General features: G+C 44.0%; 3 protein-coding genes across 7 annotated transcripts in view; all 3 read left to right on the top strand.

Moving 5' to 3' along the window:
• Nucleotides 1–255: 255 nt before the first annotated feature.
• Nucleotides 256–6928, top strand: btbd9 (BTB (POZ) domain containing 9). Of its 2 annotated transcripts, none has more exons than XM_086061035.1 (11): nucleotides 256–398; nucleotides 1216–1421; nucleotides 1571–1934; nucleotides 2674–2941; nucleotides 3195–3414; nucleotides 3480–3599; nucleotides 3673–3782; nucleotides 3865–4054; nucleotides 4334–4441; nucleotides 4527–4605; nucleotides 5404–6928. In XM_086061035.1, the coding sequence occupies exons 2-11, from the start codon at nucleotides 1234–1236 to the stop codon at nucleotides 5593–5595; spliced, it is 1839 nt and encodes a 612-aa protein (XP_085917161.1). In that variant the 5' UTR covers nucleotides 256–398; nucleotides 1216–1233; the 3' UTR covers nucleotides 5596–6928. The 2 variants fall into 2 exon arrangements, with proteins under 2 accessions (XP_085917161.1, XP_085917160.1); XM_086061034.1 differs by having other exon boundaries at nucleotides 4527–4626.
• A 208-nt stretch (nucleotides 6929–7136) lies between these two features.
• LOC147158888 (AN1-type zinc finger protein 3-like) lies at nucleotides 7137–14817 on the top strand. Of its 3 annotated transcripts, XR_015090801.1 has the most exons (7): nucleotides 7137–7796; nucleotides 9138–9178; nucleotides 10226–10456; nucleotides 11189–11254; nucleotides 11342–11542; nucleotides 12681–13233; nucleotides 13309–14817. XR_015090801.1 is itself a non-coding variant. In XM_086061036.1 (6 exons), exons 1-6 carry the CDS (start codon nucleotides 7729–7731, stop codon nucleotides 12833–12835), a joined length of 762 nt encoding a protein of 253 aa, XP_085917162.1. In that variant the 5' UTR covers nucleotides 7137–7728; the 3' UTR covers nucleotides 12836–14817. The 3 variants fall into 3 exon arrangements, 2 of the variants coding, with proteins under 2 accessions (XP_085917162.1, XP_085917163.1); XM_086061036.1 differs by having other exon boundaries at nucleotides 12681–14817; XM_086061037.1 differs by lacking the exon at nucleotides 7137–7796 and adding an exon at nucleotides 7848–8681 and having other exon boundaries at nucleotides 12681–14817.
• A 1323-nt stretch (nucleotides 14818–16140) lies between these two features.
• The window catches only part of galnt14 (UDP-N-acetyl-alpha-D-galactosamine:polypeptide N-acetylgalactosaminyltransferase 14 (GalNAc-T14)), a 49833-nt gene continuing 42293 nt past the window's right edge, over nucleotides 16141–23680 (top strand). For both annotated transcript variants that reach the window (XM_086061578.1, XM_086061577.1), the window contains exons 1-2: nucleotides 16141–16535; nucleotides 23383–23552. In XM_086061578.1, the coding sequence (XP_085917704.1) occupies nucleotides 16350–16535; nucleotides 23383–23552 (356 nt within the window). In that variant the 5' untranslated portion in view covers nucleotides 16141–16349. The remainder of the gene's footprint in view (nucleotides 16536–23382; nucleotides 23553–23680) is intronic.

The raw sequence follows: 23680 nt of genomic DNA, 5'->3' as shown, positions 1-23680 counted from the left end.
GTATAGTAGTGACCGACAAAAGCAATACAATATGCCGTTTGTTTACACCGTGTAAGAAGCATGCGTTGCATTGGGGAAATGTCAGAAATGCCCGAATGCTCGGAATTGTCAATAACTAAACAATAACAAAATAAAAAAAATATACGCTCCATTGTTTTGTTATTAAGGGACAAAACAAAAACGTGCAGTTTAATGTAAAATATAAATTTCGGTCGTTCACTTGTGAAGCGGAAGTAGTTGCCCATGACCCGGAGGTGTTTTTGGCTAACTGTGATGTTGGACCCATTGAATATTTGGAGTTTCTTTTAAACGCGGAGGATAATCAAGCGTTTTTTTGTTCGTTTTCTCTTTTTGGACGCGCCTTTGAGGACTCGAAGTGTTTGTCTGCGAGCTGCTTGGTGAGTCAAACTCGAGGGAATGGGTGGAAAATGGCTTTTGGCTCACGTCGCGTCGTCGGGCTGTCAAATAAATGTCCGACAAACAAGAAGAGGGACAACGTCAAAGTCTACCAGAGAAAGACCGAAAGACGAACCGCTGCTGATTCAGATCATTCCTTAGCCACAATTTGTTACGATTCATTATTAAAAGTGGGTGTGGCAAGATGAGCTTCAAATAAAATCCATGTTTTTTTCACCCCACCAAAATCTGAATTCCGTTATTAGTCGAATACCCCACGTTGCTTTAGAAAAAGCCAAATACAGAGACGTCAATGCTTTAAAAACAAGTTTGGCTTTCTTCCACATTTCAGATTTCTCCTGGTCTCAATGCGAGAGTTAACTTCCACAGATGTACTTGTTTTTCTTTACAAATATCATACTATCATATTGTAATCACGATATTTAATAAACATCTGAAAATAAATTAAATTCAAAAAGCAATTCAACATCACACCAGTGCTACATCTAATGATTATTTTGATAATCAAATAAAAATCTTTTTTTTTTTCTTTTAATTGACGAATCGGTCACAAAAACATTTATGATTTCAACCATTTTAAGTTGAACAACGTCTATTAGTCGTTTACTTGTTGCACCTCAAAGCTTCTCTCTGTTTACAATCATGTTGTTCGTCTAAGCAATGCAGGTCAGCAGGGGATATACGCTTTGAACTACAAAGGCCACATAATAATTTTGAAGAAAACAAAAGTCGATTTAGCCTTGCCCGGTTGCTGTCTTGTTCTCCATTCGCTTCTGTTGTCTGCCTCACCGTTGACAGGCGGCCCCCAGCACCAGCATGAGCAACAACAGCCATCCCATGCGGCAGCCGGCCTCCGTGTCGGAGATCGATCACATCCACCTGCTGTCGGAGCAGCTGGGTGCACTGGCGCTGGGCGAGGAGTACAGCGACGTCACCTTCATCGTGGAGGGCAAGCGCTTCCCCGCGCATCGGGTCATCCTGGCCGCACGTTGCCACTACTTCAGGTAGCGCACGTGACTGACTGATGGGCTCTTATTTGTGTGGAAGTTGATGCATCTTAATGCCGGGAAGGAAATCTTTGAAAGATTCTTTGGATTTCATTCGAAAGCCCTTAGTTGCCCTTGTGAAATGTAAGTCCTTGCACGTCCACCAGGGCGCTGTTGTACGGCGGCATGAAGGAATCTCAGCCGCAGGCGGAGGTGAGCCTCGAGGAGACGCGAGCGGAGGCTTTCTCCATGCTGCTGCGCTACTTGTACACGGGCCGCGCCAGCCTCAGCGCTGCCCGGGAGGAGGTGCTGCTTGACTTCCTGGGCCTGGCCCACCGCTACGGCCTGCAGCCGCTGGAGGACTCCACCTCGGACTTCCTGCGCACGGTCCTACACACCGGCAACGTGTGCTTGGTCTTCGACGTGGCCAGCCTGTACTCGCTGAGCTCGCTGGGCACCGCCTGCTGCTCCTACATGGACAAGCACGCGCCGGACGTCCTTAACTCGGACGGCTTCCTCGCACTCTCCAAGGTGAGGGGGGGACGGCAGTGTTAATTGTATCCGCCATTTTTAAATGGAGTCTGTTTTAGTCTAGTTTCAATCATGCTTGTTAGTCAACCTCATCCCGTTTTTATTTAGTTAACTTTTAGTCGACTATAAATCTAGCATTTTAGTCTTTATTTTAGTCCAAGAAAACATTTCGCATCTAAAACTAATTCACATCAAATGTTCTCTCGTGTTTTTGATGAATAACAACAAGTGGCTACTATGGTGCCATTGTGAGCTAATAAATTAGCCAGCATTAGTTATCGGTCGGATTAACATTATTGTTGGAACGTTATAGCCGTTGGAATGTTATGTTATACTGTAGTTTACTTCTTCTTTTTTTTTTTGCCTTTCGCCATGAATCCGCCTCCTGTCTGTTCCATGTGTGTGCAGATTTGAAAGGGGGTGTGTCACTGTGTGTCACATGACAGTGTCACAGTGACCAATGAGCAGAGACAAGATTTGACAAAATCACATAAGTTTTGTCTCGTTTTTTGTTCATGAACTAAAATGTCCATAGATTTTAGTCCAGTTTTTATTAAGTGAAGTACATTTTCGTCTCGTCTTCCTTAGTTGATGAAAATGCATACTGATTTAGTCCCAGTTATTGTTTATTAATGAAGGTTTTAGTTTAGTCTAGTTTTAGTCCACTGAAAAATGTGAATTGACAAAAGGATTTTTGTTTAGTTTTCGTTGACTCCTGATGCTTTTTCTGCGTTGACAGACGGCGCTGCTGACGGTGGTGCGGCGCGACTCGTTTGCCGCCGGCGAGCGCGAGATCTTCCAGGCGCTGTGCCGCTGGTGCCGGCAACGCGGCGACAGCGGCGAGACGCGAGAGGCGATGGCGGCTGTGCGGCTGCCGCTCATGACGCTGACGGAGATGCTGAACGTGGTGCGGCCCTCGGGCCTCCTCAGCCCCGACCACCTGCTGGACGCCATCAAGATGCGCTCGGAGAGCCGCAACATGGACCTCAACTTCCGCGGCATGCTCAGTCAGTGCTCTCGCTGTTGTTTGTGTGTGGAGAGTAGGCGGTGAGACATGCATAAGATATGACTAGGGTTGTCAAAATTAGTGTGTTAATAACGGCTTAATTCGCTTGAACGTAACTCATTTCTTTTAACGCGCTTAACGAATTCTTGTCGTGTCACAATGTTTAAAAAGGAGAATCAAAGCCACGATGATCAATGTCGGGTGTTTGTCATTCGACGGCAACTGAAGTCATTGGCTCTGTTGTCGTCTTCCAGTTCCGGAGGAGAACATCGCCACCATGAAGCACGGCGCTCAGGTGACAAAAGGCGAGCTGAAGTCGGCGCTGCTGGACGGGGACACGCAGAACTACGACTTGGACCACGGTTTCTCCAGGCACCCCATCGAGGAGGACGGGCGGGCCGGCATCCAGGTCAAACTGGGCCAGCCGTCCATCGTCAACCACGTGCGGCTGCTGCTGTGGGACAGAGACAGCCGGTAAGTTCCAGTGTGGTTTTCGTCATTTGTGCCGTCTGATCCAAGTTGTCTCGTTTTGCCGGCAGCTCGTATTCTTACTACATCGAGGTTTCCATGGATGAGCTGGACTGGGTTCGCGTGGTGGACCATTCCAAGTATTTGTGCCGTTCCTGGCAGAATCTCTTCTTCACGCCCAGAGTGTGCAGGCAAGCCCGTTTTCTGTCGGACTCGTTTCTGCTCTTGTAACCACCATGACGACGCCATTTTTTTGTTTTACAGGTACGTTCGCATCGTGGGAACGCACAACACGGTCAACAAGGTCTTCCATCTGGTGGCCTTTGAGTGCATGTTCACCAACCGCACCTTCACGCTGGAGCAAGGACTGCTGGGTGAGTTGCGGGTTCGCGCGCGCGCTCGCTCGCTCGCTGCCATCTTCGTATATCTGACGTCCCACGTGTGCGGCACACGCAGTCCCCACCGAGAACGTGGCCACGGTGGCGACGTGCGCCAGCGTGATCGAGGGCGTGAGTCGCAGCCGGAACGCCTTGCTCAACGGCGACACGCGCAACTACGACTGGGACTCGGGCTACACCTGCCACCAGCTGGGCTCGGGCGCCATCGTCATCCAGCTGGCTCAGCCCTACTGCATCGGCTCCTTAAGGTGATCGAGCTTACTGGTTACAGATAACACGCGGGTTCCAGATCTACCTGCAAAAATAGGTGAAAATCCACCATCATCTCTTCAAATTGCAGACAAAACGTGCTTCTCACTCATAATAAATTCAAGTTTACTATAAAACTGACACATAAGACAAAAGACAATTCAGCATTGAATATCTAAAAATGCAACCAAAAAAAGAAAAAGAAAACCATTTAACAACAAGTAATGTCATTTTTTTGGGGAGAATAACTCTGAAAAATCTTGCTCCTTCCGTGGCAGGCTCCTGCTGTGGGACTGCGACGAGCGCTCGTACAGTTACTACATCGAGGTGTCCACCAATCAGCAGCAGTGGACCAAAGTGGTGGACCGCACCCGAGTGACGTGTCGGTGAGGCGATCGGAGGCTCGGACGGCTTTCGCTTTTGGTGGCTTTTGTGTCCTAACGGTGTCGACGTGACCTCCTTGTGCGCCAGGTCCTGGCAGAGCCTCAAGTTCGACAAGCAGCCGGCCTCCTTCATCCGCATCGTGGGCACGCACAACACCGCCAATGAGGTGAGCGAACCTCCGTCTCAGGTATGACTTTGAGTGAGTACGGCTTTAAAATGTGGAGGACCAAAACTGCCCAAATTGGAACGAAATGAATAAGTAAATACAATTTGAAATAAATTGATGAATAAATAAAAGCAAACATTGAAACGGATATAAAATATAATTATAAAATCTAATCCCAAAAAATTTATATAAATGGAAATAAAAACAATAAAATATACATAAATAAAATAAGTAAAAAACGAGATTTAAAAAAATGTCAAAATAAATACTAAATAAATGTATAAATAGAATTAAATATCAATCAATAACTAAAAACACTCTGCTTTCACGTTTATTTATTTCATGCTGCACATGCTCTGTCAGGACGAAATGTTATTCAAATGAGGGGGCGGTCCTAAGCGTGTCTTGGGTTGAAAGCCGGCGAGACTTCCTTGTTCGCCGACCCGCTCACTCTCGGCAGTTTGCAACGGCTGAGCCCAACCCAAGACACACTTAGGACCGCCCCTTTATTTGAATAACAATTCAACCTAACAGAGCATAAAATAAATAAATGTGAGAGGAAAGCGTTTTTATTTATTGATTGAGATTTAATTCTAATTATATATTTATTTTTGTATATATGTTTTTATTTATTGATTGAGATTTAATTCTAATTATATATTTATTTTTGTATATATATATATATATATATAGTTGTTTTATTTATCTATTTATTTACAATTTTTGCCATTTAAAATTTTGGCAGTTTTGGTCCTCCATACTAAAAGGCGTGAATGACGTGATCGTCCCCACCTGCAGGTCTTCCACTGCGTCCATTTTGAGTGTCCAGCCCAGTCGGATACGGATGTGAAGGAAGGCAGCCCGGGTTCGGACACCTCGGATTCGGCCGCTTCGTCCTCGCAGCCGCCCCGACCTCAGCGGCCGTCGCGCACGCACAGCCTGCTGCCCTCCAACCCGTCTTCCGCGTCCTCGCAGGCCAATCACCGCTAATGCCGCAGGAGGCCATTGGGAGGACTGATGTTTTTTGCACAGCCGCCGCCGTCGTCTCCCCGTCATAACCCGTGCTGCTCTGTCGTCGCCTCCACTCGCCTTTTCGAGCCTGCGGTCTTCCTGACTCGTTTGATACGTTTTTTGTGACTTCGTAGACTCCGGCTTCGGCTCCGACTTCCTAACAAATGTGATCTATTTTTAAGAAAACAGGCGGCTATTTTTGCAACGCGTTTGTATGCAAATGACACTTAATCCCACGATGATGCATTTGCATACTCGACCAGCTCCCACTTAAGTGTTCGGTGACTAATTGTGCGCACCCCAGTACCACGAGAGGGACCGAGGTCTCCCATTGACAAAAATCACACACCTGCTGACGAGGAAAGCAATAAGCTGATGGCAGTTGGCGCTGAGGGGCTGAGACCAAATCCTTTGCGCAAAAATAACTAAAACTTGACATGACACGAGCAGCTGCTATTGGCACTTTACTAGACTCAAGTTGCGGAAGTAAAGCTTGCATCTGGGGTCTTTTGACTGACAAAGTACTGGAGCTACTAGTATGTTGTGTGTGTGTGTGTGCGTGCGTGTGTGTGTGTGTGTGTGTGCGTGCGTGTGTTTGTGCGCGTGCAGTTGCCATTTGTTGTTGCACTCTGGAGTTGTTTATTTTTGTTTTATTAGCACATGTAAATATTGTCTATCTTTCGTTCTGGACCGCAACTAACCATTTTAATAAGCAATTAAGATGTTGAATTAGTTTTTGGTTTAATTATATTTAAAACAAAAAAAAAAATACAAAGTTTTTCCGGATATGATTTCAAATTGCCAATGCCGAAAATGCACAAACAAACCGAGTTTGATTCGGTTACTGCTTTGGTCCATAACATCAGTCAGAAAATCTGCAAAAATGTTAATCCATATTTTCCAAAGTAAAAGTGACTGTTTGCACATCTTGTTTTGATGCAGCATGTCTGGTTTCGTGGAGAAATCGCACAATGTTTACTGTGGAGAAGCTGAAATTGATTATCAAAATAGTTGTCGAAAAAATTTGGTAATCAATTAGTTGCGGATTAATCTCTATTCTGAATCTCACTTGTCCATTTATTAGGAACCCGAGATTTTTGATCAATAGCGCCATCCTGAGGGTTTTAGCGAAATCTCACTGTTCTTGGGTTTTTTGGGGGAAGGAAGGTCTTTCTTCTACTGTATCGGTCTGATGGAAATGTGCTTGTTTGATGTTTGCTTTCCTGCTCGGCTGCTGTCCAAAGCATAAATTAAAGATGGTTTTGTTTTGTTTGTATCCTCCTGAGTGTCAAATAAAAAGTATTGTCACTAATGTTAGTCATACTTACGATTTTAATGTGGGATCAATTGCTAAAGAAGGCCCATCTTCGCCCAGTATCAATTTGATTATCTAGTAGAATTATTAAACATTAAACGGATATGCACTTTTGTCACTTTGACAAAGTTTAGGATCCTATCGGTTTGAATGATTAAGCTAAACTAGCAGCCGTAGAAGAAGAGCAGCTTGAATGACATTTTTAGTCGATCATGGCAACAAATGTCGCATTATTTCCTGACATTGGCTCATTTTGTAGGTGGTCTTGTTCGTGTTGTCATTTTTGGTCTTGCTGGACGCGTTTCCGGCCCAGTTCGGTTCACACCATTTAACGGGAGGGGTTGTCCCCGACGGCTTGGGCCGGCCTCGCCGAGTCTATTTATCTCTTCTCGGCAAACGCCCTCCCACGACTTCAACGTCTCTTTAAATCGCTTCTTTTTTTTTTGGGCCACTCGACGGAAGGCTGTGGAGTTTTTCGACGGATTGTGTTTGAACACGGATTACCCCTTCCTCGGTTTGATGGTCGTTTCGAACGTCCACACGTCCAGCTGATTGCACTGAGTGCCTTTCAATTATTGCTCTTCAAACGGAGTCATTTTGGCGATTCAAAGCGAGACCCACATTTTTACGGCTCACATTTCCCCCCCCCCCCCAAAGGATTGTTCAACCGGGCGAGGACGTTTTGTTCTCGTCCGCGTCGCGTTTTCGTTTTTTTCCCCCCCTTTTAATTTTTGGGGGTAGGCTCCAGCGAGCGAGCAGGCCCCAGACTCATCCCCGGCCTCGCGTAGCCTCCTGCCATGGGCGACACCAGCGAGAGAAGCAAGACGCCCGGCCTCCCTCCCCGGTGTCCGTGCGGCTTTTGGGGGTAAGTTCTGCCCAGTCGGCCGCCTCGCAATGAGACGATGAAATCCTTCCAACGGACTCAAGTCGCCCATTGTTGTTGTTCGGTTGAACAGGCCGAGGGTGGGGGGTTGGGAACTTGGCTAATAAATAAACCTGACTGACTGACTGACTGTCTGCCTGCGTGCTTGCTGAAAAGCGGTTCAATGTCAGCCGTTTAGCAACTTTTGGGCCCGGTTGGCCGCCGGACGGCTTTTTTTTTGGGGGGGGTGGCGTTTGAAGACATTTGCTAGGTGACGTGCCCACGCAGAAGATGATTTATTGGCAGCAGCAGGTTCCTTTTAAAGGCAGCCCTGTTGCTGCTCTCACAACGACAACTTCTCCTTTTAGATTTGGGAAAGAAATTGCTCACTTGACTTTATGTCGAGGTTCTAAATATCTTCATTTCCCGTCATTTGACTGCTTTTGTGGTTTTTTGTGTCACGTCAAAGTGGATGTACGGTAACAGTATGTTGCATACCGGACATGATTCACAGCCTGCATACGTCATCAAGCAGCATTTGAGCCTTTCTTCCGGTTTTATGAATTATTCAAATGATGTGTGGGAATCATGACCAGATGTTGTCAACCATCCAGCTTTATAATGACAATAAAAATGCTGTAAATCATGTAAATACATGGCAGCATATCATAGCAATTCATCTAGGTGGAAACTGTGCAAGTGTGCCCCCAAGCGGCTGCTGGGAGGACCCTCAGTTGAATTCATTGCTTTTTGGAGTCCATATGATGTTCCTTGATCTTTTTATAGGACTGAAGAATAAGAGAGAGGGAGAGAAAGACAGTTGTCCCGCTGCCTTTGATCTGCGATGTATGTCAGTTGAACCGACAGCACACCTGTCGTCAACGTCAGGTGACACACGTGATCGCAAGGTGTCAACTGCAACCACAAGGGAGCGTGCCCATGGGCTAAATTTACACATGACCCTTTTATAGAATTCTTGAAAATAACCAAATTACCGGTAATAGCTGCTTAGCGTGTTTTCATGACTTTAAAAAAAAAAAAGTGTAATTTTAGTGAGTTTAATTTCTGCAGTTTCAGCATTCCATCGCTAGTCATGTTAGTAGGAGTATGTTTTATAATAGCTGGAATTCACCCTAGATGGGTGCTTCAAACCAAAATGGCCGACTTCCTGTTCCATGTCAGGCATTTGTCCTTAAGACATTTTAATACGTCCAATGATGTCAATTTTCACATCAATTGTTGAAACTGGTGTCAGGGAAAACAAATACACACTCAAATGAAACTTGTCAATATTGACGCATACCGATACTAACAATGATTGTTTTTGTGTGTGCGTGTGTGCAGGTCCAGTAAGACCATGAATCGGTGTTCCAAGTGTTTTGCTGGTAAGCTCATTCAACCTCTTTATACACTTGCCATAATATTAGGAACACCTGTTGAGGAGCTTCAAAAAAAAGTTCATGTTCGATCAATCTCGTCGTGACACTTGAGCCGAGAATCTCATACAGTCCTGCTCGCCGTTATTGGCGCCCATGAAGATTCATAATGTGGAATATCTTCTGGAAAAAAATAATCAACTAAAATATATATATTTTTTTATAGAGAACTTAAGACCAAATAACATTTTTTTTTTTTTTACGGATGACGGAAGTCTTCAACGGTTGGTGCGAATGGTGGAAAAAAAAAAACACCACGTTAAACATCCAAAGACCTGAAAGCCAACCTGGAACAGTCATGGTTTCAACATGTACCATACGCCACACACTGAACCAAAAATATGACTTGTGGGTGAAGGACCATTCCTGAGAACGACATTTAAAAAAAGAATGGCTAACTTTTGCTAAGGAGTACCTGGACAAACCACAATTCTTTTGGGAATGTTCTGTGGACGGATGAAACAAAAATAAAGCACGGCAACAGTTTTATTACAGACAGCGCAATGACGGTTCCAAGGAAAAGAACACCCTCCCTACAGTTAAGCATGGTGGAGGAGCCATCATTCTGTGGGGCTGCTTTGCTACATCTGATACTGGACAGGAATCGTGAAATCAGAGAATTATCAAGACATTCTAGGGGGACACGTCCTACTACTTTACTTACTTTGGACGTCCAATTAAAAGGTTGTGATGATATAAATTTGGTACATTTCCATTTATTTCCAAAGATATTGTAGAGATAATGCAAAAAACGAAGGGGTGCCAATAGCAGTGAGCAGGACTGTAACTGTGAGGCGGCTCTGCTAACCACTTGCGCACTGTTCTAAAGAACATATTTGAAGAGAAATAATAGTTTCAAACTTTCAATATCTTGAATATTGCTCACTCTTAGTGCAGTCGTTTCTGGAAAGTGTCGTAAAAAAAGATTCTGAAGTGAAAATGAATGAAAAAAAATCACACTTCTATTTTTTTGTCTTGCTCCCGTCCACGCTGCAGACATCCAGAAGAAGCAGCCGGGCGAGGACAGCCAGACGACCGTCTTCACTAGTAGCAGCAGCAGCAGCGAGATTACCGCTGCCGCCGTCACCAGCAGCACCGCCAGCGCCACCCCCGCCAACAAGAGTCCATCGATATCGTCGTCAACGTTGCCATCTTTGTCCGCGCCCACTACCACGGAGCCGCCGGCTGCCGAGGAGCCCTCGCCGCTGTTCGCCGCTTCCAGGGAGGGTAAGTATGGAGGAGCAAAACTGACAAAATGTCAAATAAATAAATAAATAAATGAATAAAAGTGAAAATAAAAAATGGGTAGAAAAAATATAATTCCAAAATTTTATACAAAAAAATAAATATAAATGGAAATAAAAACAATATATATACAAACATAAATAAATAAAAGTAAAAATAAAAAACAAGATTGAAAAAATAAAAATAAATGTGGAAATAAATACCAAAAAATATATATATAAATGGAATTAAATATGAATCAATACATAACGCTCTGCTCTCACATTTATTTATTTCATGCTGCAGACGCTCTGTCATGTCAAAATGTTATTCAAATGAGGGGGCGGTCCTAAGTTTGTCTTGGTGTTGGGTTCCGCTGCCGCTGTCGTCCTGACAGAGCGTCTGCAGTAAATAAAAGTGAGAGCAGAGCGTTTTTATTTATTGATTGATATTAAATTCTGTTTATATATTTTTGCATTTATTTCCACATTTATTTTTGTATTTATTTTATTTATTTATGGATATATATATATATATATTGTTTTTATTTCCATTTATATTTATTGTTTTGTATTACATTTTTTTTTTTACATCTGTTTTTATTTTCACTTTTATTCATTTATTTATTTTTAATTTTGGCAGTTTTTGTCCTCTATAGGCAAGCAAGCACACCAGAAAAACCGCATCGACGAATCATGTGCATAAAATACATAAACGTGTCTTTTTTTTTTTCAGATGTGTCATCGACAGTGATGGCGCAGGGTACGATGCGCACGCCCACAAAACGTCCTCGAGAGTCGGGTACGCGCTCCACCTCCAATCTGCTCAGGCCCTACCCGGCAAATCCGCACTTAACTCCTCCTTTCTTCTCTCCCGCCACGTTCACAGCCTCCGCTCCGGAGAGCGAGGTCACGCCGGCGAAGCGGCCGCGGGTCGAGGCGAAAGAAGAAGAAGAAGAAGAAGAAGAAGTCGGCGGCGGCGAGGAGGGGGAAGCGGGCGGCACGCCCAAGCAGAAGAACCGCCGGCGCTGCTACAGCTGCCAAAGCAAACTGGAGTTGGTGCAGCAGGAACTCGGCTCCTGTCGTTGTGGTCAGTACACGCATCACATTTTGCCCAAATGATGTCGCTGTCATTTGTCAAAGGTACGCAACGGGTGCCTTTTCGGCCATGGCGCCTTGAAGCTTTTTCTGGGTCTATTTTGACAGACAAGTCTACCAAATTTCATGTTGCCAAGTGTGACTTGTAAAACCCAGAAAAATCAAAGGACACTTGGGAATAGCCAAGCCGAAATGGCTGCTTTAACCCAAAATGGCGGACTTCCTGTGTCTTATCAGGCATGGCTTCTTGAAACTTTTTTTTATTTTTATGGGTCTACTAAATAAATTAATATACGGTATTTACTACTACTAGTAACAAGTTATTTTTTAATCCACTAAGGTTGGATGTAAGTTTAATTGATTGAGTGGATATATGTACTCATAATTTATTATCTTCTATCCATATGTATTAACAGCAACAAAATGAGCCTGTGCTAAACGGTTAGCAATTGCGATTAGCATTAGAGCGCTAGTCAATACCACTTGAGGTAATCAAACACTACCATTTAGTACACACACACACATCATTATATCTATATTACACATGTAATAGTGTCTTAAAAGTCACTTAAAGACGATACTTCCACATTATTCAATGACTAAACAAGGGTGGAGCTAGCTAGCTGTTAGCTACATGAGATCAATCACTTCCTGTTCCTGTCTTCTTCTGGCCATGTTTAGTGCATGTCTGCCCTCTACTGGTTAAATGATGAACACCTAAAACCTAGTGAGACTAGGTTTTAACAGCCAAAGTGTGTTTTATGACATTCAGAACTTCCTTTCCTGTGTTTTGGGGAAGCTCAATGTGCTGTATTGTCTTTAATAAAAACACACTAAGTACTATGCAAGCTGTTTTTAAGCAGACAAACGACATTTGCCATTCGTCCACTAGATGGTGCACTAACAGAAGAAATAAAAACCCACTACTGTGTGCATCTGCAAAAAAAAAAGTACGTATATAAAACATGGACAACCCAAGCGTGGTTCCGTCGGAGCTTCAAGACAAAAAATTGTAGTTGACCTATTTTTTTTAAAGTCGACCTTTACCAAGTCAAAAACGGCCTTCTACTTATTTTGACCGCTGATGTGACGTCGGTACCGGAGTTACTGAGCGTTTTGTTGCGTTCCAGGCTACGTGTTCTGCATGCTGCACCGGCTCCCCGAGCAGCACGACTGCCTCTTCGACCATCTTGGGCGCGGGCGCGAGGAGGCCGTCCTCAAGATGGTCAAGCTGGACCGCAAGGTGGGCCGCTCGTGCCAGCGCATCGGCGAGGAGTGCTCCTGATGGATGCACGCACGGCGAGGAACGCAGAGGCGTGGGGAGGAGGAAGAGGAGGAGGAAGAGGAGGAGGAGGAGGAGGAGGAGGAGGAGCCACTTTGGACCCGGACGCCGCTCACACTCACGCAGCCTTAACCCCTCCTCCCCCATTGGTTTCTCGTCCACTCGCACGAGATTCCCCAACCAACAGGAAGTTGCGCAGAACTTTCGCCGTCTTCTCTCTCAGGTCGAACCCACCTTCCTCCTTCCTCCTCCTCCTCCTCCTCCTCCTCCTCTTCACTTGTTCTTTGGTGAGCGGCATTTTTGAGCTGGACTTGGACTCACATGGACTCGAGGCGAACACATCCCCATCTGTGTCGTGAGTGAATGCGTGTACGCCTCCTCTTCCTCCCCCACGATGCTCGGTACTTAGCTCCTTCTAAAGGAAATGTTGCGTGCTGGTGGGCAGCATGTTTTGATGTTTTTTTTTTCTACCGCAGGAACTGTGGGGCCTTAAACGAGGAATGAATACTTAATGGATACTTCAAAATAGCACTCATTGTCGGCACAAAACCACAAAACGACTTCTAGGAAGAAGAAAGAAAAAAAAAAGTCAGGAAATCCTACTAAAACATCTGAGCTTGATTAGGGAGACACTTAAAATGGCCACAGCAATTTGGGACAACAACATATTTACAAGAAGAAAAGAAGCAGTCCCAAAAAAAAAAAAAAGTTTACATCACTAGTTTTTCCTCGCACAAAAGTTTTTGATTGTTCACCAAAAGTAATCGAGTAATCACGTGACCTCCTCCAGGGCTTCTGTTAACTTATTTAATTATTATTTTTGTGGGTATTTCGTGGCTACGGTTCATGGATGGGGTGTCGTTTCTACTTTTCCGATTGTGGGGTTGTTTGCTTGTTTTGGAGCGTAAACCGAAGTGTTTTTTCCTCAAATTGACGGGCTAACGCTAATGCTAGCATCTAAATGCATCAAGGTCGCCATTGTACGTCGTTTCCGCTGAGCAAGCGTACGACTTCAGTGACCCAACGTTTTTGTTTTCTTTCCAAAAATGACAAATTGTGATCCTGATACGAGGATGACGCACGCACGTGACAATTATTGGCCCTAAAATGGCCTCTTTTTGTGTCTTAGGGCATTTTGTTTTTTCTTTGACGGTCTGCCAAATTTCATGTTGCCAATTGAAACGGACTTCAGGGCTGCGTTTACAAAAAAAAATAAAAAATCCCCGGGGAAGGCTAAATTGAGCACACAATTGCCCCTTGAAACCAAAATGGCGGACTTCCTTTGGCTTTGTGAGCCAAACTTCATGATGCTAATTGAAACTGGAAGCTAGCTTGTTGGTGTTTAACGGCGAGCCACAAATGTAACCGCAAACATTGGAAATATTTAAGATTTCACGTCATCTGTCCATTAAGTAGACGTCATTAACATTTGGTAGAAATCGGACAAAATGTCTCATCAAAGAAGACGGGGCCCAAATCACACAAACGAGCTCGTGACTTGAACGCAACTCAAACGCGCCCCCCCCCCCCAAAAAAAAGACTTTGTGGTGTCCTCGCTCTTAATCGGCGACGCGCTTTGGACAGGATGCTACCGCGTTTGCACAAGGATGCGTTTCCGCAGCCTGACGGGAAAGCGGAGGAGCTGGCCAGTTGGTCCTCGTCGTCCTTTGGAAGCTCCTCCTCCGCGGCCATTGGCCGCAGCGCTAAAGGGAGAAAAGAAAAACGTTGCCGATTTTTGTTGTTAGGATCTTTTTTTTTCCTTTCTTTTTTTTGGAGTGCTGATGAGAAATGGAAGAACAAGAAAATATCTTTCTGTACCTTTTTAAAGCAAATAATTATTTAACCTTATATATCGGTTTGAGTTACTTACACCCTAGCATAGAGTGGCGTAGTTTCAACGTATTAAGAAATAATCGATCCTATTTTCTCCTTTTTAATTTTATTGTGTTGCGTTTTCTGATGAGGAAATAAACTGGATGAAACGATGTGGTTTGCTGCACTTTCTTTCAAGGAAGCAGTCGTTTAGAAAAGTTACCAAAGATCTAATCTCACTTGGTCCCACTGGGACATCGCAAGTAAGCGAAATTCAGACGCGGGAAAACAAAAGATTGACTTAGTTGTTTTATTTTTGGAGACATGCGGCACAAGTCAATTTGTCTCCTTTGCAATATTTTCAAATTATCCCATGTTAGGAAGTTTCCATTCGTTTATTTGTGGCTTGGACTCATTGGCACATTTCTTGTTAAATATTCTCAATAGTGGTGCATTTAAGAACAGTTTTGAAGTTCAAACGTCCCTGCACAAACTGGAGCTATGTCATTCCTTTGGAGAACGCTAGATGGCAGCAGAGGAACGCCTTCCGCGATCAAAGAAAAAATACAAATGAAGTTACAGTATAACTTAACCGAGACTCAAAACTATATCTACCTTTTTTAGTTTACCTTTAATTTAGAGCTGAGGAACTTTAAAACAGATCCGCCAAGTCGTTTGTAGATGTAATCAAATCCAAATGTGTTTGTAAAATACTGCATTATCATTTGACCAATTCAATAAAAACACAAAACAAAACAGTGAAACATAAAAATAACCTGGGTTTAAAAAACAATAAGTGAATAAACAGAGGGTTGTGAAAAAATACTGTCAATAAGCGGGTGTTGCCACAAATAATGGGGCATAATTAAGTTATGGACGGACGGATGGATAATCTTTTTTGTCCTAGTACCTAATCAAGTTTGCATTCAGTGTAGCTACTGACTTTTCATTCCATTTATTTGACAGACATGAACTATTGTGCAAATTAATTACAATTATTTAAAATTGTCCATTCATCCCAGTGACTAAAAAGTGTTTTCGTATGGCACTATTTAAAAAAACACACTTTATTGAACATTAATATTAACAATATGGCAACAACCCGTAAAGTAAAATGAATATATAAACTGAACAAAATGGGAATTCATACATAAAAACTTGTCATTTATAAAATTAAAACAAATACTGAGCATTAATGTCACTTATTTTTCTTGGTTCTTCAGACATACCAAAAAAAACTATTAAACAATTTTGATAGGAGGGCTTACAGTTCTTTAGTTCACTTAGCACAAAGAATATGATATTTGCCCATTAACAAAATATAATCTTTATTAAATCTGAATGCACTTCGCTTTTTAGAAACGAGAAAAGTTGAAATACTTTTCGTATTGTACTTTATTGGGTTTGGCCGGCAGGCGGCGCTGTCACGTCTCGAATCACGCAAACGCGCGCGCGCGCGCACGCTCGCACTCGCACTCGCACTCGCACGCGGGCAGCGAGTGGAATGGAATCACTCGCGTCGCTCGCTCGCCAGAGTTGAGGAAGCAGCACCAAGTGGCGAGCGCTCGCTTCCCCGTTTCCTCTGCCGGCGCGTGGCGAGCGCCGTGGGCAGGATGAGCGCGCCGTGGCGGCGGCGTCGTCGGACGGACTCGGCTCGGCTTCCGGGAGGCGACCACCGCCACTTCTTCTTCTTCTGCGGCCGGGAATGAAGCGGGCGTGCCGGCGCGCGTCGGTGGCCATCGCGGTGCTGGTGTGGCTCGGGGCGCTCGTCTATCTTCTGGTGCTCAGCCGCAGGAGGCTGCCCGAGTTCGGCGTGCCGGTGGCCGGTGTCGGTGCCGGTGCCGGTGCCGGTGTCGGGGATGGAGCGGCGGCGGGGGCGCAAAGCAAGCAGGTGAGACACACCGACGCTAACGAGGCACGCAATGCACCTGTGTCACGCGCACTTGTGTGACAGTTTTCCCGCCAATGTGATTGTTTGCTCCTGATTGCGCATGCGCATGTTGGTTGCCGCTGTCGCGTGGGACACCTGTGGCAAAATTTGACAGCTGACTGTCACGACTCGGACTTTTGGCTCGTCGGTCTTTTGTCTGTCGAGCTCTGATGTATGAAGTAATAGTAGTAGTAAAAAACTAAAATAAGGAATCAGGATTTAAATGTAGCAAAAACAAAACTAACAGACAAAAAAAAAACGGATGCCACAAAACCCTTTTGACATCTTAAGTGAAGATACCACTGCCAATATATATTTTTTACATTTTTGCTTTATATTTTTGTTTAGCTGCAGTATGTCTAAAAAAAAATTATAGTGTGTTACGCTTATTAAGTCAATCACCTGTTAGCTAGAAGATAAAATGTTATTTCTGATAAAAAATAGTTTGAACTAAAATATCGTGTGCACGAAACTGTCATCTTGAAATAAAACAGACGATATAACGTAACGTTAAATGTGTTTGCAAAATAACGTTAATCTCCAAACCTAAACTCACGCACGAGTGACGTAAACAGCAAAAAGATTTGCTCTCAGCTGGAAGTTGACCGTGCTGATCGCGCTAACGTTTGCGAGGCGAGTGATGCAAGCGCCGGCGCCGGCTTGCAATCCAAAGTGCTTTCAAAACAACCTCGGCGACAAGCGTGCTGACGAAACGCGTCTGCTGGCACCGACGCTGACACTTTCAAGCCTGATAACGAGTTCACCGCCGAGATTTGACACTTTGCGTCTCAAAACGCTCGGCCGGCCTGTGAACAGATTCAGCGGAGTCCGTCTCCTTACGTCATTTCAATTGTTGTCTATTTCGAAAAGCTTTTTTTCAAGTGAGGGAGACGACACATAGACATGTTGCAATAGAACTGTTGGAGTGCCACAGGGGTCAATGTTAGATCCCACATTGTTCACGATACACAAGAATGATATCGGGAATTGAAATTTGTTTTATTTGCAGACGACATGAATAGTTTGTCATGTTGGGCAAAAAAAGTTTGTCATCAAAAACAACACTGATCCAGATTTGATCCAGATCTGATCCAGGTTGCTCACTAAGCGGCAATGTAAACATAAAATCTCATTGCACGTCACCAGATAATCAATCCACGCGAGGCTCGGCATTGATTCATTAGATTTGACGTGATGACATTTGAGCCTTGGTGGAGGTCTGCGACATCACGCGGGGCCACCAGGTTGGCCCCTGATTGGCTAGGACGTTGCCGTCCACTTCCCGCGTTCCCGCTGCGACTTTCTCTTCTGCCGTAACACAACATCCACACACACGCGTGCACACGCACACATGTCAGAGATTATTAATGTTGTGGTTGGTTTGTGCCATGCGGGTTGCAGCCATTGTTCCTCAATGCGAGCTATTCAGCCGGCGCCTGCGAGGGAAATGAGCTTCGGAGCAGCTGGAAGCCGCAATCACAATAATAGGGAATCACAATCACAATAATAAGCAAGAAAAAGAAATAAGAAAAAAAAAAATCATAATTCCAGCTCATATAGCGGACACGAAACTATCTTTTGTTGAGCATTTCTTATTTTAAAAACAATTTTAATTTGCAAAATATAAGCTCGCAACCGCTACTGGTTCGCATATCCGCCTCACACGTCTGATGTTTGGGGTTTGAATCTTGGCCTCCTACATTCTAAATATGCATTAGCATATTATCTTAATTGGAGTTGATGTGGATAAAAACAATTTATCCATACGAGCAAGAAAATGATGCTTTGAGGGCCGCGGTCAGATTTGGACTCGCCACGGAACCTTTTACGCGTAGTTCAAAACTATTTCTATGAAAAAGCTCACCGTTGAGTTATGATGCCTTCACGAGCACTCGTGTCACGCCACCGTTGTCTGTACAAGATGAACGACAACAGTTGTCCTCTTTTTCGCGCATATTTTGTCAACCGATGGCACACAGCCATCTTGGAAATCATTTTGGCGCGTGTGACAGCGATTTTACACTTACAGCACTATTTTTATCTTTATTTATTTTCACTGCTGCAGTTTGTTTCTAAAGTGCTTTATAAATAAAGTTGAATTGAGAGTGCGTGCTTGAGTGTGTGTGTGTGCGTGCGCGTACGTGCGTGCGCTGGTACGACAAGTGTCGCGCGCGATGCCGGATTGAGCCATCCATCACGTTTGCAGCGAGCGCAGGATAAAAAGACACGACAGAAAGTCGGGATCAAGATTACAAGGGAGTGAGAGAAAGAAAGAATGAAGAAAGGAAAAGAAGAGAAGCGGGATGGAGGAGTGACGGGTGCAAAGGGAGGGAGGGAGGGAGGGAGAGAGAGCGAGCTGGTAGGAATCGGAACAAGGCCGTGACGATGACAGCGAGCAAATGGAGAACGCGATGGGGGAAAAAGTGGCAGGCGACGAGAGGCCGCTCGCCGCCGTTTCGGTTTGCTGCCTGCCCTCGCTCGCAACTGCAACTTCCTGTCCTGGAATTCCCGTGCGAATAGCGACATGCATTTTTCTTCCACAGTTATACAAACAAACATTTTTTAATTGTTTTGTTTTTTGTTTTCAGTAAAAAAAAAAAAAAAATTAAAAGCACAAATTTGCAAATCTGCTAGTGCCGAATTGCAACTTGACTAGGTTGAAGTTGTAATATCACCATTCACCACTAGATGGCAGACATGGCTTAGTTGCGCTTACACTGGGTCTTATGCTGCCATTTGCAATGTAAAACATGAGTAGGCCTAATCAGTCAAAATTCTTTCCAAATCTGCAGGAAATTTTTAGGCCTACTCGTTGATTTTTGTGAAAAAATAAGAAGCTGGCATTTTTTTATAGCGCCATTAAGTGAAAGTGACGTCATCAGGCTCACATTGTGAACATCACGTGACCTCGCCCAGAAAACAGGGGTGCGGTGACTTTTGCAGTGCGAGCCCGATAACATCACTTTCACTTGACAGCAGGGGGCGCTGCTAAATAAAATGTCAACCAAGTTATTATTTTTTTTTATCATTTTGCTTCGAACATTTTTGGGCTTGGCTTCCACGTTACGTACCGCACAAATTATTTCTACTTGTTTGGGAACTCGCGACCACTGGCGAGCGGCCAAATCCACGGCAAGCCTGCCGAAGTGACGTGATTGGTCGAGGAGGAGATTGCGCCAACACCTGGACGCGTTTAACCCCCGTCGCCACCTCGCTCCAAATCTTTCATTCACGTCTTGTTTAAGTGGGAAGCAATAAACTGCATGTTTGCCAGCTAAGCGCAAAATGGCCTCCAATCACACACACAACGTTGGAGTTACGCCTGCGCTAAAAAATAAAGATTATACGGATTTAATAGGCGATGTAAACATACAAAAGTGCAAGCTTTGTTTATTTCCGCACGCCTCGGGGGGGAACGAGAATGGCGGTGAATGTTCTGAACTCCTACTAGCTATCAATCGCTAACGACGCTGCACGTCGGCCGCATTAGCTCGTTCCTCGTTAAATAGTAATGCAACGGTGCTTAAGTTGTAAAATGTGTGTGTAAATGCGTGCGGCGTGTGTACCTGTGTGTGTGTGTGTGTGTGTGTGGTCACGGACAAAGACGTATTAGCTGGAAGAGAAAGCAATATCGAACCCAAACGAGCATCACTGCTGCAGGCACACACACGCGCGGAAACACAGCCTTAATCAATGAGTGCGCATGTGTGTGTTTGTGTGTGTGTGTGTGTGTGTGTGTGTGTGTGTGTGTGTGTGTGTGTGTGTGTGTGTGTGTGTGTGTGTGTGTGTGTGTGTGTGTGTGTGTGTGTGTGTGTGTGTGTGTGTGTGTGTGTTGTGGATGGACCCAGTTTGTTCTCCCCACATCTGAGCTCAATAAGGCTGGACGAGCCACAAAAACATTGCTGCTCTGCTGGAGGACCAGAAAGTCCAAATCGAATTTTGCGTGTTTTATTAATCGGCAGTCGAAGATTTCACCAAAAAACGCAGTTTTCTGACCAAAGGGTGTCAAAAATTGAAAAAACTAACTAATTGTGGGAATGCTGAAAGCACAATTCATCTATCGATTTACTTTACAAGATTTCCACAAGCATTCAGCTTTCGTTCGCTTTCAGCGTTCCCACGCAATTTCTTCAGAAATTGCACTTAGTCTCATAATTAGTTTGCTTTTGTGACACACCTGACAAAAAAGCAACAACCAAAACAAAAGGTCTTTCAAAGTCAAAATAATTATTTTTTATTTTAGTTGTGTAATATGCAATTAAAAAAAATGCAGCCTTAGCGATGCTAAGTCGCCGCTTAGCTCCAGTTGAACATCAGCGGCTGTTTTGCACGCCATTCGTCATTCACGCGAACTGCGTCATTTTTTCTCACCATTGCGACGCTCACTTTTTGATGCTCATCTTGTCGACTTGATTTATCATTCACGATGATTGATTTTTGATTCAAGGATTTTACGTAATACCAATTTTTATATATATGTTATACTGTATATCTGTTAAAATATTGTCATTTGTACTCCATATATTTATGTATTTTTTATGTAATTTGCATTTTAATTGTAAATGTAAACTAAAAATAATCTGAATTGCCTGAAAGTGCAATAAGTCAGATGTTGTGTAAGTTTAAGAAGAAAAAAAACATTTAAAGTCCTGTGAACAGTAAATTTCAAGAAACAGCAAGATACAAAAACAAATATTTAGAAAATCAAGGAAATTTGTATTTTACTCAAGTAATATTTCAATTTTCACATGAATTCATGAGAATTTTTTTAATTAAAATTCAGAGGTTGCAAATCCAGGTCCAGAAAGTAAAAACCCTGCCGCAGTTTGGCTTTAACCTCGGGTGCTAGCGAGCTAGCTAGCTCCCTAGCAGGTAAATGAGCAGCATGAAAGCTAGCTAGCTAGCTAGCACCCGAGGCTAAAGCCAAACTGCGGCAGGGTTTTTACTTTCTGGACTTGGATTTGCCACCTCTGTTTAAAGTATGGATTTATGGTTTGATCAATCCGTATCAGGCTTTAAAAAAAATCGATTTGATGAATTGATATATTTTTTTAAAACATAGCCCTACTCTCTTGACACGACACTTGTCCGACTTCCTACGTGTTGGCATTTCCCACCCTCCTAAATGACGTGACAAGCTGAGATTGACTTTGCCTCATCCGATGCAACGCCGCCCTCTACAGGTATCCGTTAATCATTACACCGATTTACAAACGGATATATTTGTCGCTGGCAGTTGATGAATGGAAACAATAAAGTTTTACAAAACATTCATTTGGTTAATGTTGCATCAAAACAAACAGGCCAATCGTATCGATTTGCGACAACAGTTGACCATATTTGGACGTGTGAGTTTTGCACCCGACAGCGATGTGATCCATCTTTTAGCCAATTAGCCGTGTCGGGTGGCGGCCGTTTGATTCTTTGTCACCAGGGTGACTCATCATAACATGATGATGATGATGATGATGATGAGGATGATGATGATGCTGACGATGATGATGATGATTCATCACCTGATGGCCTCAGCACAAACATGACAGATGACAAGCAGTCACAGCGTCGACCAATCAGAACTTGCTCTCCTTTTTGGCCGACTGCTTTTCAACTTCCTGTTTGTCGTCTGTCATTTCCCGCCGCTTTGTTCCATCTCTGCTTGTTCTCCTCTTTTGCTCATTTTTCTCTTGTACTCGTGTTCTTCACGCTCGGTTGTTACCGCTGCCCGGGGAATGACTAGACGCACGCACGCACACGCACACGCACGCCCAGCCCCCCTAATGGGCCCATTTAGACAAAGTGTGGCATCAGCAAGTGTGCGACTGAGCAATGTGGGAGGAGACGAGCGGGCCGTGCAGAAAACGTTCATGTCGCTTGCTTAGGCATTCTCGCTGTTTGCGCGTGTCCGTTACGAATAGTGATGGGCGAGTACCAATGCCAGGTATCAGCATTGGCCTGAAATCGGCCAAATTCTTAAGGTATTGGGTACTCGTGGCGTCCGCCGATGCCAGCCACCAATACCTAAGGAAACAAACCTGACATCGATTAAGTCCTCCTCGGCAGTGGTTGGTGCTACACTGCAGCAGTTTGGCACATCTGCATTAGAAAGAAATGTCTTTGTTTACAATTTGTAGCCATTTTGTTAAATGAAATATATATATATATATATTTTTTTTTTTATGTTGTATTTTTTTTAAATTTGTCTTTTCTTAAGATTGTGACCATTATCCTAACTATTTTTTCCACAAATTATCAAAAAAAAAGTCCCCCCCTTAAAACATGTTTAAAAAAAAAAGTTTCCCAAAAAATACTTCAAAATTAAAATTAAATTAAATTAAAATTACAAATTCTAAAACAAGCTTTTTTCCTCTGAATAGTTTTACCTCCTCAAAAATATGACTAAAAAATATGACTCTTCTACCCCCCCCCCCCAAATAATATATACATATACATATTTTCAGAAATATTAGTTTTTGTTGAAATGTGACACAGCTGTGTGCTGTTCTGTTGCCTTATTGATGCTTTGCATAATTTTCTCTGCCGTTGGGCTGAAACCTCTTACATCAACATTAGGTCAATTTCATATTTTTTTCACAAATCCTTATGATTATTCAGTCCACGTGTGCGCGCTTGTGTAATTTTGTACAAATTAATTATTTATTTATTTCATTATTATTAACTCATTCCCTGTCAACTCGGCGCCCGTAGCCGAGAACGTCAATGACGCGAATGTCGTAAGAAATGGATTTGTGTGTGTGTGTGTCTTTGTGTCATTGTGCGGCGCTAACTTGCGCGTGTGCTCGCCGGACAGATGTCGGACAGCGAGTGGGACGACATGCTGGATGGCTTCGACGAGCGCGGCTACCTGAGCGCCCGGCGCTGGCGTCCCGGCGACGACCCGTACGCGCTGTACGCCTTCAACCAGCGGGAGAGCGAACGCGTCCCCAGCAACCGTGCGCTCGCCGACACGCGGAACCACAGGTGGGTGCTCATCGGCATGCCTGGCGTGCGTGCCCGCTGCTTTTGGAAAAGTTGATCTGTAGTATTATTAACTGCAAAAAAACGAAACGTGAAACAAAGAGACGGAAAGAACTTTGCCTTCCACATTC

The sequence above is a fragment of the Leptonotus elevatus genome, chromosome 18, assembly GCF_054856555.1.
Source record: "Leptonotus elevatus isolate MCC_2025b chromosome 18, RoL_Lele_1.0, whole genome shotgun sequence".
Lineage (NCBI taxonomy): Eukaryota > Metazoa > Chordata > Actinopteri > Syngnathiformes > Syngnathidae > Leptonotus > Leptonotus elevatus.
This window is presented reverse-complemented; position numbering and strand designations above follow the sequence as displayed.

Bases quoted from the DNA above. Each gene is read 5' to 3' on its own strand.
- btbd9 (XM_086061034.1), top strand. From the start codon at position 1,234: ATGAGCAACAACAGCCATCCCATGCGGCAGCCGGCCTCCGTGTCGGAG. The intron at 3,600-3,672 runs GCAAGCCCGTTT...TTTGTTTTACAG, and splicing joins TTCACGCCCAGAGTGTGCAG to GTACGTTCGCATCGTGGGAA. The intron at 4,055-4,333 runs GTGATCGAGCTT...CTTCCGTGGCAG, and splicing joins TACTGCATCGGCTCCTTAAG to GCTCCTGCTGTGGGACTGCG.
- LOC147158888 (XM_086061036.1), top strand. From the start codon at position 7,729: ATGGGCGACACCAGCGAGAGAAGCAAGACGCCCGGCCTCCCTCCCCGG. The intron at 10,457-11,188 runs GTAAGTATGGAG...TTTTTTTTTCAG, and splicing joins GTTCGCCGCTTCCAGGGAGG to ATGTGTCATCGACAGTGATG. The intron at 11,255-11,341 runs GTACGCGCTCCA...CCACGTTCACAG, and splicing joins AAAACGTCCTCGAGAGTCGG to CCTCCGCTCCGGAGAGCGAG.